The following is a 17,484-nucleotide window of genomic DNA, read 5'->3' as shown; positions in this document are numbered from 1 at the left end:
ACTTCATGCCTTGTAGTGGTTGGAAATAAAAAAGACCTATTAGATCACTGATTCTTAACCAGGACGCCATATACCCTCGGGTGCCACGAGAACTTTCTAAGGGTGACACACGATATTAGCACTGCTGTGTGCACAACATGTATGCATAATTCACAAGATAACCCCAGAGATTTCAAATAGGCATCCATAGTGTCAAAAGCATTCTGGTCTAATGTGGCCTTTCTGTGTTCTCTGAAACAGAAGAATTGCTTCATTATTTTTCCCTAGTCAAGAGATGAGTGAAAGCGAAGAACTGCCATTTTCTGAGGGATGCCTTAAGTCTAAAAGGGTTGAGAACCATTGTATTAGACCATGCCATCCACCTCTGTGCCTGGGAAGGATTATTTATTGCAGCACATTTTCTAGGCTTTTCTAGTCTAGTACAAATGTCCCATGTCACTGGGCTGCTACCATTTTCATTGAGACAGTCTCACAGCCTAATACTACTCGCTGTCAGGAAGATTAGCCTGATACTCACTCCCAAGTTTTTACTGTCTTAATCTTATCTTGTTTGCTCCTAGATATACCCCCAAGTATCACCCAAGATAATTCCTTGTTGTTTAAACCTTTAAAATATTTACAGACTGGGATTATTTTTGCTCATATCTCTGCCTTTTACCCTAACTATTCAACTGCTTTTAAATCCATCCTTCCAGTAACACTGATCAATGTAATTGTTCTTTACTAAGTGGTCTCCAGTTTGCCAGTATCTCTGTTGGGCTGGGGGGATTCTGGTGGATGCATGGTTTATTATCAGTGGATCTCTTGTTGTGATCATAGTATCCAGCAACTCAAGTTTCTTAATTTCTACCTACTACAGTATATTGTGTAAATGAGTTTAATGGTCACATAATGTGGCATCTTCATGGTCCCGAAGTGAAGGTATTCTGTTTACTCTCACAATATATACCAGTAGTTAATACATGTGGTAGCAAAGCAAGCTTCCAAATATCCACTTATCAGTAAGCCTTCCCCTTGCCCTGGAGGAATTATATCTCTAGATGACAGTAGTCCAGTCTCCATGAACCATACAGTCCTTAGCCCATCTGTGACTATCGTTGCCTACAAGTAATGAATGGGGTAGTGTGTCTACATCTTTAGATTACTATGAAGTAATGTTATATTGTTTCACAATTAAATATGGAGGTTCAGCAAACCTAACTCGGGCAAAACAGAACTCAGGTACCTTACCTTGACTACAGTGTACAGTTCTGGTCACTTCTGTTCAAAATGAATACAGACTGGAATGGGCACAGAGAAGAGCTGCTAGGATGTTCTGGGGAACAGAGTCTGTCTTATTAGAGGAGACGGAAAGAGCTTGGCTTGTCTAACCTAGAGAAACAAAGTCAAAAAGGGAATATGACTGCCCTCTCTAACTACATTAGGGGTAAACAGCAGGGTTGGGAAAGAGCTATTTAAGCTCAAGTTCAATGTTGGCACAAAAATAAACATGAACTGACCATGAATAAGTTTAGGCCAGAAATTAGAAGAAGGTTTCTAACAGTCTGAGGAGTGAGGTTCTGGAATAACCTCCCAACAGGAGTAATGATGGAAAAAACCTGTCTAGTGTTATCATGGAGCAAGATGCATTTATGGTATAAATGGAATTATATGGTGCAGTGGCTGGATCCTATAATGACCTTCCTCTGTCCCTAAAATGAAAAAAGAGTGCTAGTTTCCTATAATCTCTCTCACTAAAACATTCCCTACTGAAGAATGACAATTATTTTAACAATCTATCCTGCTCAGCAGGATTTCTGATGTGTGCGGAACTGGAAGAAGAGGCTGAGTGAACAAAGAGCTTTTTTTTTTAGGTAGCCTTGTAACTTGATCTATGAACTGACTCAGCCCTCCTCACAACAACCACTTCCAGCAACCTGTAGCAAGCAGAAGGCAGAGCATGACTTCCTGATTTTTTTTTCTTATTATTATTCCAAAAAAGAAATCTAAATCACTGGATAATTCCAAATCAGACCGAATCAAATATTTAAAAGCCTGGTAAACAAAAAAGAAGAGTGCTATATACATCTCCTGGGACCTGATTCAATTACGAAGACCGATCAAAATCAGTAGAAGGAGCAGCCCAGCACACTGCATTGAATCAATCTTTCCTTCTGAGCAGCTGATTTCAAACTCTGTGAAAAGGAAAAAAAAAAAATGGGAAAAATCTGGTGCTGAAAGAAGAGAGAACTTAACTTCCAGAACACTGTTTTTTTTTACCAAGTCATGAAAAATGTTTTAAGAGTTGTGACTGAGCCATTATTCCAAAAATGGAAAGGGCAGGTATGTTACCTTATTTATTACAAAATCTTACAGTGCATGAAAGGTAACAAGTATAGCACAATTTCTTTAAATTTTGTGTTTGCATGAATGTGTGTGGGTGTAAAGTCAGTTAAGTTTTATATTGTTCTTGCATGCTGTTTTTGAGAGACATAGTTGTTACAGATTATTAAGGACTGGACCAAAACTTTGTAATCGATTAGTAATTTTTATTTACAAGGGTTCCTTTCTCACCTCTTAGGTTGTTGTGTCACTTCCCAATACAACAGAAGGAGATGGCATCAAAAATATTTCATGTGCATAAAAATCATGTTTGCCAACAGCCTCTAACATTCTTCTTTAAATTAATTGCTGTCAAATGATATGAAATCTAAACTTGAAAAGCTCTTTATTTATGGTGTTATTTTGGCATTTTATTTTTCTTTTGAGAGAAGCACTGCTTATATCAAAGCTGAAATTAACTGGTAAAATCAACTTGACAGGCTTTTCTACCTGATCTAAATACAGAAAGAACTTTTCCATAGACTTTGCTAGGATCAGACTCTTACCCAATCATATAGCACCAGAATGACTAACTGTTTACAGACAGTCACTAGAATCCTGTGTTTCCCTTCCCCACAGTATCTCTTGGGGTCATAAAGACTTCTATTGTAATAACTCATTAAAGTATAAGATATGGCAATTGCCCATAGAACAGCTAATGCAGTGATTCTCAACCAGGGGGTTGTGGCAGCCAAGGGTGCCACAAGATCCTTTGAAGGATGGTGGGAGTTATGAGGAGATAAACAGATAAGCAGAGGTTTAAGCTTGTCCTTGCCTGGCTTATTTCCCACCCTCTCTGTGAGAAGGCAAGCACTGTAATATATAAACTAGTTTTTTAAAATGGGTGCCACTCAATTCACAAAAGTTATGGAGGGTGCCTCAAGTCAGTGAGGTGCGCCCTTAGTCCAAAAAGATGAGAATCACTGACCTTGGGTATACTGGGGTATTAGAGATGCATGAGGCTTGAATGCTGAGGCCTGGCTACACTGGGTGGAAGCAGGCCCACACCAAGGGCAAGGTACCAGCGTGGCCCCAAGGAATCCCAAAGGATTGTGCCCACAGTTCCTTAGAGTGGAAAACCTATGCTATGCAGCACCTTGGTTATGAGGAAGTTCTTTTGTATAAGTGAGAAAACAAATGAACCAGTTCCCCCACTCCCATTCTCCACCCTTTGGTCTGTCCCACTTGCATCCAAGCACCCTAGGATCATTATAGGAGGAGAGTGAAGCTTTGTTGGCAATTCTTGGTAATACACCCCTAACTACTTCCCTGCTGATTCTGTTAGCAGAACCCTCCAGCCGTTCCTGGATGACAGACAGGCTTGGGAACCTCTTTCCCCTACCTGGACCCCAGTAATATAAATAGAGTACGTGGTAGTTCTCAGACATTAATTTGCTGACTAAACAAATGTTACTATGCTTCTGTTCATAATTACAAGCAATGGCTCCTTTCCTTTATCCTCATAGAGACCTGAAGAAGCTTGGGACATCTGTATGTGCCCTAGGTTCTACTCATGAGATTCAGCTCATTGCATGGCAGGGGCTTAAGTCCCTGATTATGGCCAAAAATTTATCTGAGACTTATTATCTGGGCTAAATACAGAAAGGCAAAAAGCCTGAGGCTGAATCAATTCAATCTTTGCAGGTTAGTCTAACCTCTGTAGATTGGACTGATAAGCAAATGAACAGACATTCACTTTTGATTCCAGAAATGCAGCCACATGCCTGCAGTGGCTCAGGCCAGAAGCCGGAGGGCTCTAGAGCATGACTGCTTGGCTGGAGCAGATAGCCACAGCTAGTCCACCTATTCTGCAAGGTGGGGTTTCAGAAGGAGGTGCAAAGCATCCTGGGATGCTGGGGGACTGTGAGTTAACTTGAATCTGGAGGGGATCTGGGATAGAAAGAAGTTCAATAAACCGATTTAACCTAAATCAGTTAAATCTGATACTACATCCATTCAGGTTCATCTTAATCTGGTTTTGGCCATGTTGAAAGTTTATGTGCACTGAACTTCTGTTGTGTTACAGATTTAAGCCAGTTTCTGATCACTTACACCAGTTCATGTGCAGCTTCTGTTCCTAGTCCTGGAGATTTAGCTATGTATCATTGCAGTATTAAGAGTGTTGCTATAATTTTCCCAAATATCATCTTATTACTGTTGTTTAGAGCTGCAAGATCTAGTTTGTTTTCCATATGATTGCAGCCTGGCTGAGGTAAATGGGATCTTGTCTGCATGTACTGAGTTCACTGTGCCTGAGGAGTGGATGACAACTTGGGAAGGGGCATCCTTGTCCTCTCCAGCACAGGCATGCTCTTTGTGTTCCCTGAATGCTGAGCCAGTCCCAGGCACAAATTAGAGTATACTATGGTTCCTCCTTTCCCTAGGGAACTCCAGGGAACAGAGATGTCTTAGCCTGCTTCTTTCCTCCAGCTAGGCCCCCCTTAACTGAATTCAGCAAAAGGGTTATGTAGGGCACCAGTGGAGCAGCCTAATGTGTCACCCTCCCAGGAGTCAGGGTCATTTGGTCCAGCAGGGCAAAACACTAAGCATTGCCAGTGTGGTATTAAGCACCTGCATCTCCCTTTGGAGGAGTGAAGGATAGTGTTGATATCAGAATTTGTTCCAGTGAATACTGCAGCATTGATGCTGACATATAGAAAATGGTGGGAAATTAGCTAAGAAATTTCTGATTATATTTATTAATTTGATGTGGTGGGGATAACCAAGAGAAAACATAGCTAAAAGTAATTCTGTCTGTTTCCCAACCTCATGAAAGAAACTGCACAGGATCCTCAGAATGGGTATGAAGAAGGCCTCCTGAAGAGATCCCCATTTCACTTGTTTATGACCCAGATCCAAAGGATAAAATCCTCTGTGGGAAAAGGCAAGCATCAGCATTCCTCAGTCATTCAGTTCTTCAGCGATTTAGATCCAGGAGGCAAAAAAAAAGGAGAAACTGAAGAAGAAGAAATAGACCTCTCTAGACCAAACAATCAGAATGAGAAACCAACTCTTCCTGCATCAGGTAACACTGATACCTCAGTGCCGGGTGTACTAGAAACACATTGATGAATTGATGCTTGGCTTTAGTGCTAGCCAGAATCCTGGGATTTACTAGAAGTGGTTTATTGTTTGTGCTGCAGGGTAGATCCACTTTTACTCTCTTCACAGATTGGAATGAATAAATAAGATAAGGGTGTGAAGCCAAGACCAACCAAGACAGTGGCGACACGTAGGAGGTGCACGGGGGTGCACGTGCACCCCCTGAGAGTGCCAGTGCACCCCTTGTCAGGCTGCGCTCCCTGCTCAGGCAACAGGAAGGTGGGGCAGGTGGGAGCACTGGTGCCCCCCTGCAAACACTGGCTGGGAAGTGCAAATGCCATATGTAGGCCACGTCTGAACCAAGAAATGCTTCAACTCCTGTCAAGCCTGTGCAAAACTGGGGATAGAGTCATCATGGATGGGTGGGCAGAAGCACTGTGGATTGCACTACAGGAACTAATTGAACACATGCCTGTGCTTGCAGTCTATACCAGCATTGCAGAAGTTGGGCTGACTTGAGGCAACTACATATGATTTACACAGGTGCAATGGTACACTAAACACTTTGGTTAGAGTTCTACAAGCATGTCCTATGTTTGAATTGGTGCTGTTAATACCAAAAGTCTCTGGCATAGATCAACTTAAAGACTCCCAATGGCAGATTTTTCTCTCAATCAAGCTGCATGCAGGATATGGTGCACATGTTCCCATTACTCAGGATAACAATGGACAATTGACATGATCCAGGGGTTCCACCAGTAAACCCTGAAATCAAAATATAGCTATTGTCATGAATCTGGCAGATTTAGTACATTTCACAATATCTAAATCTGACAGCACTGGTTACATAAGACACAATGTCATATATGAGTTTACCTGGGATTTTTGGTTTTCTTTTTTTGGTTATACAGCTGAAGTTTCCCATAACATTTCTGAAACAGACTTAGTGTCTGGTAAATGGAAAGTTAAGCAGTTCATGAAGAAACTGGGCAAAAAGCCCAACAGCAAGAATATGGACCTAAATAACTGTGCATTAAATGAAACAGATTTAATGGAGCTGAGTAAGTACACATTTTTTCATCCATACTCCAATAGCTAATGGAACAGAGTTTTCAGTTTTCATTTCTAATGAATTTGTCCAGCTACCCTCCTTCAGCCTTTCTCTTTAATAGTGATATTTTGCTGTCCTTCAGCATCATTCATATAATGCATCCAAAGCATCTTACAAATATTAATTAACAAATCTGATGTCACAGTATCTCTGAGGCAGGTGAATACCAATTTACCCAGTCTGCCAGTAGGTAAACTGAACTACGGAGAATTTATGCTAAGTGCAAATTGCTCTGCATTACATTACCTCATTGGTTCAATAATGACATATTGATCCACCCATGTTCACAAATCCAGGTTGTTTTGTTGTTGTATATTTTAGGTGGCCTGTTACTTTTCCTACCTGAGCTGGAAGAGATCAATCTTTCCTGGAATGATTGTATAGGAGGAACTCTGAAACCTCTGACCCTTCAACTGCATCATGTGAACAAGTTAAAATCCCTCCGACTAAACAACTGCAGCCTGACAGCTGAGGATATTGCTTCTTTAGGTATGGCATAGCTGGTATATGTATTCTTCAACCAGGTTGTTACAAAGGATAACTTGCAAGCCATTAAATGTGCTCCTCCAGCATATTACAGCAATCAAATCTCAACCTGTGCCCTACCTGACAATGTGAACAGTCAGCTGCAAACAAACAAAATCTACTTGCGAGTAACTTTGCTCTTCACCCATGAGTTTTTTTGGGGATTACTCACAGGCATGAAGTTACTCACATGCAGAAGGGTTGAAGAATTTCTATAAGAATTACCCCAAGTGCTGTCATGTTTTAGCAACAGACTTAAAAGCGCTCCTAGTGGACTCTTTGGACTAGGAGAAAATGGATCAAATCATAGCAGAGGTTAATGCAGTGAGCACCATGCTGAGACCTTAACAACAGAAGGGCTGTCACTTCCATGAGAGCAATAGAGATGGCTTGTCATTTTCTGTGAGAAGTTTAGCCTAGTTTCTCTTTCCACTTACTGTTTTGCTCTGATTGGCTGTGAGCATCCAGCTCACAAAGGGCAGGACTCCATTTGAGAGTTGCTACGTGTGTACAGGCTCTGACTGAGCACAGAATTCCCTGCCTTGAGTGAGCTCATTGTGTGCACACAAAGGAGGGGCAAACCCAGGGGAATTTGACTCATACCAAATAACCCATGAGCTTTTCATCCCGATGAATGATCTTTCCTGTCAATTTGGCCCAGCCTTTTTCTTTTTCCAAGGGAGATTCTTATAGCAGAAATTGTTGTAACTAAGGAACGGACTTCACTATTAACTGTGGGGAAGATCTCTCCCCGCAGAAGCTGGCACATCTGGATACTCTGTCCAAAAGCAGTGGTCACATTTGGTCACTGCTAGTGCTAGATAAATGCCTGCTTGAACATGCAAATATCTGTGAAGATGTCAGAGTGAAAAAATGCAGGGGGGCGTATTCACATTTAAGAAATTGTAGGCCTGAGAATACCGAACTCCAGTCCACCCCCTACTGTGGCACTGACTGACCTGTGTGAGAAGTGATAGGGAACTATCTTTGTAGCTGTTGGCCTTTATTTATCTTTAGGGTGGGAAACGTGTCTGGAATGCTCTTCTCAGTACCATGTAGAAATACTCTGTGCTGCTGAGCAACAACAGTGTCTCAGTGGAAAAGTATTTTTTAGCTTTCAAGAATCAGAAAGTAAATGTGATAGATGGATAAATATGTGGAGATATGTTTAGATTTCTCTCCCTCTCTTTCTCTTACTTGGACACTCATTTAATACAGAGCAACAGGAATCTCATTTTGTTATAGACCTGGAAAACTATTAGTAGAACATACTAAGAAGGATTTTCCCATTAAATTTTAATTTTAAATGATCATGTATGTTAGGAATGTAGATCAAATAAACTTTTATCTAGTTTTTAACAGTTTGAACTTGTATTTATCATGTTGTCAGATCAACTGATATCAAGGGGAAGCTAGTTTAAGCTGTTACAAGGTTCCCTTCACCCTATCCCCCTGCAAGGAAAAGGAGCTCACCTTTTAACTGTTTTGTACTACAGTTCATAACTAGTACTCCTATCATGTGCATAGATGTCTCCCCATACCCCAGAGCTTGTTCCTGAAGTATGAGCTTTGCAGTGGAATATCATTTGCAGATGCAATGTAAATTGATGCTGAAGAAGTGTCAAAGAGGCAAGGAGCAGGCTAGTTCTTTCTTAGTGCATCTACATGTGCAATTAATGGAAAACAATAAATGCCAGAGCAGTTTAAGCTGGAGTAAACTACTCCTGAGCACAGCATCTACATGTACACACAGGACAGCAGCAATTTTAGCCGTGGGAGAGCAGCCCCGGGTTCTGGGTGGCCGTGGTGGGGCTGACTGGGGCATGAGGGTACTGAAAGTGCAAAGCCATGTGGGTAGGCAGCAGGCAGGGGTCTAGCCCACTGCTGGCTGGGCTGACTGGGTGTAATTTACACCTGCAGTCAGCATCTACATATGCCGTTAACTGCATTAAATTACTTTGGTGTAAGATAGTATTGTCCCCAACAGTATTATCTGACTGCAGCATTAATTAGTTTACTGCAGCCTAATACCATCACACGTGTAGATGGTGACATGTTACTCTGCAGCTAATTAGTCTATTCCATAGTAAAGCACATGTGTAGATGTGGCCTCTGAATACATCCAAGATGGTTTCTGCCTGTACAATTACCTGAGCCCTCCAGGCTCTCTTTTAATTAAGAAAAGCCATTTTGAGCCTAAGTAATGCTTGAGTTTGTTCCATTTGCTAGAAATTAAACTTTTAAAGCTTAGGAAAAAGCTATGAGGATTTCTGGTATTTCAGTGCTACCCTCATTTGAGATGGTCTCCAGAACTGAGGCAGTTGGAAATTTGACAAGTTTCTAAAGGTGCAGACGTATAAAGGGCACTAAATATAGGCCTGCCACTTCTACTGATTCCCCTGTAGACTAGAAATTCTAGGCACTTGGCAGAGGTCAGCCTGGAAAGTTAAATGTTGTTGCCTTTTCTTAGACCAGGCTACATGTTAAAGGTTAGCATAGGAGGCATGAGCTGGGTTAATACTGTATCTATTGAGCAATGTGTGTCTTTACATGAAATAAAACAAATGCTGGTACTGACTTTCATTAAAAAAAATCAAGCAAACAATACAAAAGAGCATAATTCAACTGAGAATTAAGTGGCTGCCTTCATGTAGTGGAAAAATGTATTTTTGTCCTGTACTCATGTAATGAACTCTCTTAGGCTTGTGGGTATTTTGTTACAGGAGAAGCACTTGAAATCATTCCTTTTCTGGAAGAACTGGATTTGTCCTGGAATACCAACATAGGTGGAAAACTGTCCCTCTTAACAAAAAAGATCCAGAAAGGAAGCAAAATCAAAATCCTGAAAGTGATAGATTGCAATCTAGCAGCAAAAGATGGAGAATCTCTAGGTGAGTCTCTTTCACATTTTTTGTGCCTAACTATTGACTTCTCAAAAAAAGTTCAATGTTGATTTAAAATTATTAAATGATCAGTGTTGCCATGTAAAAGTACTTATTTTTATTTCCAAATAACCTATTTCTTTCAAAACAAAACATGGGGCATAGTATGGTTTTATGATGAAAACTTGGGGTTAAGAAGGGTACCTAGGTTTGAACCATTCTACCAGTGATTTCCTGTGTGTCCTTGGGCAAGTTACTTAAGCCAAATATTTAAATATGGTTGCCTCAAGTTAAATAAGTTAATACATATTCAGTCATTTGACTAAAAGCTTTTCAGATGTTCAGAGACTCCTATGAGAGTTTCAAGTATGTAGCTTTTTTGCAAATCAGGCCATTTATATTTACATGCCTAAATGCAGGTACCCAAGACCTGAACCCAGTGAAGCTCATTACATGGTCAGGGATCAAGTTTGTAAGTGTTGGCCCACTTCTATGCATGTCTTGGTTTTACTCATCTCTAAGTGAGGACAAAGATATGTCTCACAACGTTCTTGTTTGGCCTAAAAATGTTTTTTTACAGGGACCTCAAGTAAAAGGAGTTGGAGAACTGCAAAATGCAGTTGCTTACTCCCATTGTTGGGCCACAGTAAAGTATTGTTGGTCCTTGAAATGGTGGATGTTTTCTGAACCTCACAGGTCTATTTTTCATGTTACTGGTTGGGAGGTCACTGAATCAGCAAATCTAGTTAGAGGTTATAACACTCCTCTTCCTCTACAATGTAATCCCCTTTGTTCTTTAGAAGTGATTCTATATTTTTAAGTCTTTCTGACTGAAGACAAGCCTGTCTGTCTTCCCCTTCCTCAAGCCTAGAATCCCTCTAGTATGTAATCTACAAACAGAACATAAGACTTCATCCATTTTATTAGCATTTATTCTTCTCTATTCCCTTCCCAGTTTCTTGTTCCACACTGTGTATATTTTCCCACCCTTATCATACAATTTTTTCAGTGATTTTGTTTTTTCTTGTCCCTTACAAATTCTTTTCACTGTATTTCTTAAATAGAACAATAGCCCACACGGTCTCAATACATTTTTACCCAAGATCGTTCTAACAAAATGGATTAGAGGCATAACATGCTGGTGCATTCCTGCTTATACTGGTATTTTGTGCAAGAGCTTCTCTGTAGACTTGATAAATAATCAAATCTGTTTTTCTGTTTTTACTTCCAGCCCAGATTCTCAATGTAATCCACCACCTCAAAGTGTTAGATCTCTCCATTAACCAAAAAATAGGCTGTAGCCTGAAGAGCATTGCCCAGGAACTGAAAAATGTGCCTGGCTTGGAAGAATTAAATTTGCACATGTGTGGGGTTAAGAAAGATGGCCTCCAGTCTTTAGGTTAGTCTGGATTTAGAATGATTTAAGGTTCACAACCACAAATCTGAATCTAAAAGTCTTCTAAGGAAAAGTCAAGGAGATAAGTGTTTTGTGTGGCAGTTCTGAGATCATCAATGCTTCTCTACTCTTTGAGGACTGAGCTGTTCACTGATCATTGATTAAAGGCCACAGAGACTTTTGGTACTAGCCTACCAAATTCAGCTCAAGGACAGTGACTAAAAGACTCATCAGATGGTTGTTCAGTTTGTAATGTGCTGGCTTTCTGGGTCTGGTTCCCAATAGACTAATTATTCACAACACAAAACTTATTACCATAGCTGGCACTACTTGGCACCCTTCATGACAGTCTCAGCAAAGAGAGTGAAGATTTAGTAGATATGAAGGGTGATCTCCTTGCTTTAAGGTGATTCATTGAGGAAGTTCTGCAATGTTGCTATGTTTACCTGGAGAAGCTCAGTCTTGAGGGCTGTCATGTTAATGCCCTTTGCAAACATTAAATTTAGGACAACAAACATTAAAGGAACAATCTGCTTTCTGTGTTAGCATAATATTTTGTGACCATGAATGTGGTCTTTTCTGTTTTAGACACTGCCTTCCAGTACCTGTTGGAGCTAAGAAAATTAGATCTATCATGCAATAGAGAGATTGGTAGAGGGTTTGAGGACTCAGCAGCTCATCTGGCCAATCTAAAAGACCTTGAAGTTCTGGATCTCCACCAGTGCTGTGTCACAGAGGAGGACCTGGCAGTTCTCAGTAAGAACCTTGTTAGGAAATCCAATGAGAATACATATGTATATAATTTCTGAAGCTGTCTCAGAGACAGAGGACAGTCTCATTGAATTCCTTTCCAGCAGATTTCAATAGTCAGGTCTGCTTTTTTTCTGTGAAGCTTTGGGAGTGCAGTGGAGAGTTAACCTGACCAATAGTAAAATGGACTTCAGTTAAGACACTGGGCTGGGAGTCTTGACATTGGGCAAATCACCAAGGCACTGATCCTGTGAGGTACTGAGGACTTACATCTGGCATTGTTCAGCATCTCAGCTAGCCTCAGTTGAAAAATAAGGTTAGTGTTACCTATCTCATAGACATTTTGAGATGCTTACCAGTAGTTCTCTTATGTTGGTGAAGTGCTTTGAGATCCTGGGTTGGATGGTCCTATCTCAGAGCTAAATAAGATGATAACATTATGAATGATAGGCAAGCACACTAATGGGATATAACTCAATGAAAGAAGCATAAGCATTGTGGATAGATTCTCAGAAAACCTGCAGAAAATCAGTAGCCCTGGAGAGAGCAGGGGGTGAAAAGTCCTTGTTTTTGAGGGACTTGAGTCTCTTCATGGCTTCAGGAGATGAATAGGAGGGGAAAATGAACTCCCCTGTGACTCACAGGAGTACTTTAGTCAAAGCAGAAGCAGAGGCAGAAGATGGAGGGGAAGCTTGCCCTGTAGTTCATGCTATCTCTGTTTTGTGGAGAAACAAGATTTCAGACTCCAAGACTTTGTTGTTCAAACCCCTCTCAAGAGCACTAATTTCACTTTGTTATAGGACATGTGTGTAGCAGTTGAGATTAGCAAAATGGGAGGTGGAATTAACTCTTTATTCCATAAATATTCCCATTGAAAACCATGGGACTATTTATGGAGGAAAGTACTACCAGCATGAGTATGGGTGTGTGAATCTGACTCCGTGTTTTGGGTATGGAAAAGAAATTGCAGCAAACAAAAATTCAGCTATGGAGTATAGGCAACACAGTGATGATCTAATAAGGATTTCCTTATTTTTTTAAGCCCAAGTGATACCTTTACTCTCAAGCCTTCAAGAGCTGAATTTATCATCTAATAAAAATATTGGCATGTCTTTGGATCACCTGCTCAGCAGACTCAGATTTTTACCCAAGTTGAAATCTGTGATCATCAGCAATTGCTCTTTACAGAAAGCTTCCTTTGCATCACTAGGTAGGAATTTCTTTTCTTGACTATGTTATTATCATATATTTTTATGTAGCGGGACAAGAAAGGTCAAGAAGTTTTCACTATCCTTTGATGGGCTTCTGAAGATCTGTGGTCAGATTTTGGTGTAAATCATAAGCAACAGCACATCTGTTAGTCAGACCATGTCTCTGTCCATTCATGTCACAAAACCAATTTGGCCAGATGGCAAGGGGAAATCTTGAAGTGAAACACAAAGAAGTGCTGTAAATTGGGACTGACACACATTGTAACTGCAGCTTCCCACATCACGCTTAGGAACATAGGACTGGAAAGGGCCTCCTAGGCCACTGTGTCTGGTCCCAGATTTCATCTAGGCTTGCTAATTCTTCCTTTTCTAAAGACCTATAATTTACTCCCTAATTTTAGAAGAGAAAGCTACAGTCCAGGATCTCACATTATACTGGAATTATAGTAATTAGTGTAATAATTATTTACTTAAAACTGATTCTTAATATTTGCCAAGCTAATGCTCTAGGGATCTTAGTACATGTCTAGAATAGAGACCAAACGTCATGAGTCTTCAATATTTGACTGAAATTTTCTCATTTCATTCTGCTAACACCAAAAGATACTCTTTGGCCCCATTAGGCACAATAGGTAGCCACTGATGGGGTTGAGACAGGGATTATAGTGTTTCGAACAAAAAGAACAACATTGAAACACCATGAGGAGACACAAAACTATCCCTGAAGCTAACAAAGAATGCTTAAAACCAGTCTCATATCTAGCCATTGCAGACTATCGTGGATGAGATGTTGTTCTGAATCCCCTTGCTAGGGAATGTGAAAACTGCATCCAAAGGGGTACACTAATTCTTACACATTAACAATTGTTTATTAATGCTGGTCCTAGTAAAATCAATAACAAAAGCTCATTGGCTTCAGAGAAGGCACAATCAGGCTGCAACTGATTTGATGTCTTGGCAGGATATATGCTACAGAAATGCAAATTCTAATTAGATAATAGTGAGAGACTGATCTCTTGAAAATCAGCCTGGTCAGGAAACACAGTGCACTTCACCTTGCAGGAATAGGTTTGAAGAAAGAATTGCATTTACATTGGATTAAAATAGTTAAAGATTTTCTCCTTTAAATTAGATTGACTTCATTTGGGGAGAGATAAGGCCAGTATTGCTAATATTTTTTAATAAGTAGGAAAAAGATTTGTCTGTCTTAAAGTCTGGTTCTAGATTTACAGGATTTTTCATTCTTTAAAAAATATTTGAAACATTTCTGACTTTTACTATGATCCAATAAACCATTCTAAGCACAAGTAGATAATGCACTACAAGCCTATTTACAGGTGACTAGACAGGGGGTGTCTATTAAGACACGGATGTCTTCTTCTAGTAAACAGAAGTTGCCGATGTTAATCTTTTCAGCTGATGCTGCCCTTCACCTTCCTGAACTGGAGATATTAGATCTTTCTTGGAACAAGTGCGTTGGTGGAAACCTAAAGCTGCTTTTAGAAGCACTAAAGCTTGCAACCAAGATTCGAGTACTGATACTGAGCAGCTGCAACTTGGCAGCTGGGGATCTGGCTCTCCTAGGTATGTGTAATACGGTATTTACTAACACTCAAGCAACCACTGCATTTAGACCACAATTCAGAGGGGACTTGTTCTGTGGGAATAGCTGATTTCTGAACAAATTAGATGACAGGAGGCAGAATGCAGCAGTATTTTTTCCGTCAAGGAGTTTTTCATTTTGCTGTTTTCTCTGCATCACGCACCATGCAAAAACTGAAAAGGGTGTAGATCCTGCAGGATAAATATGCATGGAATGGAGCTATCTGAATTGATATACAAATGCAACACTTAGAAGAAGATAAATGTATGATATAAAGATTTGTTCTGTAATTTAGATCTGCCTGTACAAACACAATTGCTGGGCTCAGTAGTTCTAAATCCTGGATATTTTGTCAGCATTACTGGCAAGTGGTGCCAGTGTTCGCAGTTTTACATGTTTTTTTTTTAAAAAGCACCAGTTCCTGGAGTTATGCATTAGGGGGAAAATGAATATCAAATTGTAAAAAAATTAGTATCAGTTTTATCTGTCTCTTCCTGCTGCTTCCCTCCTGGCCTCTCCACAGTGAGGGCTGGCTGTATTGTTGAGTGGCGCCTCATCTAGCACTTTTTCTCTTTCCAAACTTCACTGTAAAACCTTCCTGCTCATTTCATCCCATACTCAATGCTGTACTTCATCCAATTTACCTTCCACTTCTGAGGTTGTCATCCACTTTCAATCTGACCCCTTTGTAGTCCCTCAGTTCCCTCTGAATTGGATATGCTGTAAATTATACACCTTCAGCTGAGATAAAATAGTCCATTGAGGCCAATGGCCAGTATATCTGATTATCAGATCAAAAGGTTTTATATCACAGAGGGCATGTCTACACATGTGTTTTAATGAGCAGTAGCCTGTTTTATTGCACATTAAAGCATCACATAAAAAATTATTATTACATGAACGCGCAGTAAAATAGGCTACTGCGCATTAAGCATCTCTTAATCATGCACATTCATTACTGTGCATTAAGGCAGCCTAATGCACATTTGTTTAAATACCTCACATTGGAGGTACTAATTTAAATTCACATTAGAAAAAGTGCCTTAATGCAGGTGTAGACATGTCCAGAGTGATTAATCTTTGTTAATGTTTGTGCTTTACAACTGAAAGGCCTTAAATAGCCTAGTAGTAAAATACCATATGAGCTTTTGAAAGCAATTATTGTCAGTATATATTCATTGTATATTCTGGGGGCTGTATCTTTCAGCGTTACTGATGCGAACAGGCCACCTAGCTAAACTACAAAAACTGGACCTGAGTTATAATGACACTGTCTGTGACGAAGGATGGGCCACCTTCTATCAAGACCTGGCTGAACTCAAAGAACTTTCTGAATTGGATGTCAGCCTCCGGCCATCATCATGTCGTGACTGTGGGATGTGGTTTGGCAAGTTGTTAACAGCTTTGCCTGAGATGCCGGCATTCACTGAGTTAGGGATGCAGAGGTGGGTCTTTTCCGGAGCACAGCAAAAACAACTGGAGTACTTCAATCGGGACAACACAAGGAACGTTCGGTTTGACTACAGAGGCCAGGTGTCAGTCAGTCTCTGAGAAGGCCTTTCCAAACAGCACAACAGGAACAATGTATCGTGCAACTCTGCCTTGGAACACTGCCAGTTTTCGTTAATAAATCCATTTGCATCTTGACTCTGACTGTCATTCCCAGAAAGCCAGAGCATTACAAAGATGTAAATTACCATACTTTCTCACATACAGCATGCCCAAGAATACAATACACACCTTGTTTTTGAAAGGCAGAATGCAAGAAAAAATCTTTCCTTGTAGTAAGGAACTGAGCAGCAGCAGGCAGGGAGCTGAGCCAGCACATTGTTCTGCTCCCTGTGGATCACTGCAAATTTTTCTTTTGGTTTCACCCAGTAAGAAAGAACTTGCTTATACCATCTTTCTTGTTTATAAAGCTGACCTCAATTTTCAGCAGCTGCTTTTTAGGGGAAAAGATATGCATCATATGTGAGAAAATATGATATGCCTTGGAGCATGTTATGCCAGTGTTTTTCTAATATAAAATATCTGTCTGCTTTTAATGTTTGACATTTTAAATTGAAACATTTTCTGCCCCCTCTGCTGCTCTTGTGGTACAGAGGAGCTAGAGAGCTGATGAGGAATTCCCTTTGTGTAGAAGCAGCATAAAACCGAGGTAAACAGCCAGACACTGACCCCTTTGCAAGCGACCTCAGTGTAGGCAGCAGGCTGGAGACAGAGAGCCCATTTTTTCTCAGTACTGCAAAGCAACCAACAGGTATCTTGAGAAAGGTTGCAATAAGATACAGGAGTCCTGCGGGCTGTTCCTCCTTGGAGTGGGGGTGTTTCAGTCATTGCACTAGCCTCACTGCCCTCACAGCCACCCCTTCTGTGTTGCTTCTCTCAGGAGGTACAGCACCCTAGCATTAAAGGCCTAAAGCACTGGCCATTGAAATCAGAGTTTTTCCAATGCCTTCACTAGGCATCCCATCAGGTTACTACAGTAGGCACAAACCTCAAATCACATCCTCTACAGCCCCCCTGTGACATGGGGAGGGAATGCTATTATCTTTGTCATATAGACACAGAACAGCATCGTGGACTAGTGGAGTGTTTTATGT

The 17,484-nt window shown here is 40.5% G+C and overlaps 1 protein-coding gene across 3 annotated transcripts; it reads left to right on the top strand.

The window, feature by feature from the left end:
* The first annotated feature begins 1,888 nt into the window (after window positions 1-1,888).
* Window positions 1,889-16,528, top strand: LRRC31 (leucine rich repeat containing 31). 3 transcript variants are annotated; one of them, XM_059731127.1, is made up of 11 exons: window positions 1,890-2,322; window positions 4,070-4,176; window positions 5,138-5,386; window positions 6,315-6,464; window positions 6,836-7,003; window positions 9,763-9,930; window positions 11,153-11,320; window positions 11,906-12,073; window positions 13,110-13,277; window positions 14,695-14,862; window positions 16,089-16,528. In XM_059731127.1, exons 2-11 carry the CDS (start codon window positions 4,125-4,127, stop codon window positions 16,430-16,432), a joined length of 1,803 nt encoding a protein of 600 aa, XP_059587110.1. In that variant the 5' UTR covers window positions 1,890-2,322; window positions 4,070-4,124; the 3' UTR covers window positions 16,433-16,528. The 3 variants fall into 3 exon arrangements, with proteins under 3 accessions (XP_019347384.2, XP_059587110.1, XP_006270125.3); XM_019491839.2 differs by lacking the exon at window positions 11,153-11,320 and having other exon boundaries at window positions 1,889-2,322; XM_006270063.4 differs by lacking the exon at window positions 4,070-4,176.
* The last annotated feature ends 956 nt before the right edge of the window (window positions 16,529-17,484 follow it).

This window comes from Alligator mississippiensis, chromosome 7 (genome assembly GCF_030867095.1).
Source record: "Alligator mississippiensis isolate rAllMis1 chromosome 7, rAllMis1, whole genome shotgun sequence".
NCBI lineage: Eukaryota > Metazoa > Chordata > Crocodylia > Alligatoridae > Alligator > Alligator mississippiensis.
This window is presented reverse-complemented; position numbering and strand designations above follow the sequence as displayed.

Coding starts and splice junctions, on each gene's coding strand:
- LRRC31 (XM_059731127.1), top strand. CDS start 4,125: ATGACTGCTTGGCTGGAGCAGATAGCCACAGCTAGTCCACCTATTCTG. Junction 9,931..11,152: donor AAAAGATGGAGAATCTCTAG/GTGAGTCTCTTT, acceptor TTTTACTTCCAG/CCCAGATTCTCAATGTAATC. Junction 13,278..14,694: donor AGCTTCCTTTGCATCACTAG/GTAGGAATTTCT, acceptor TAATCTTTTCAG/CTGATGCTGCCCTTCACCTT.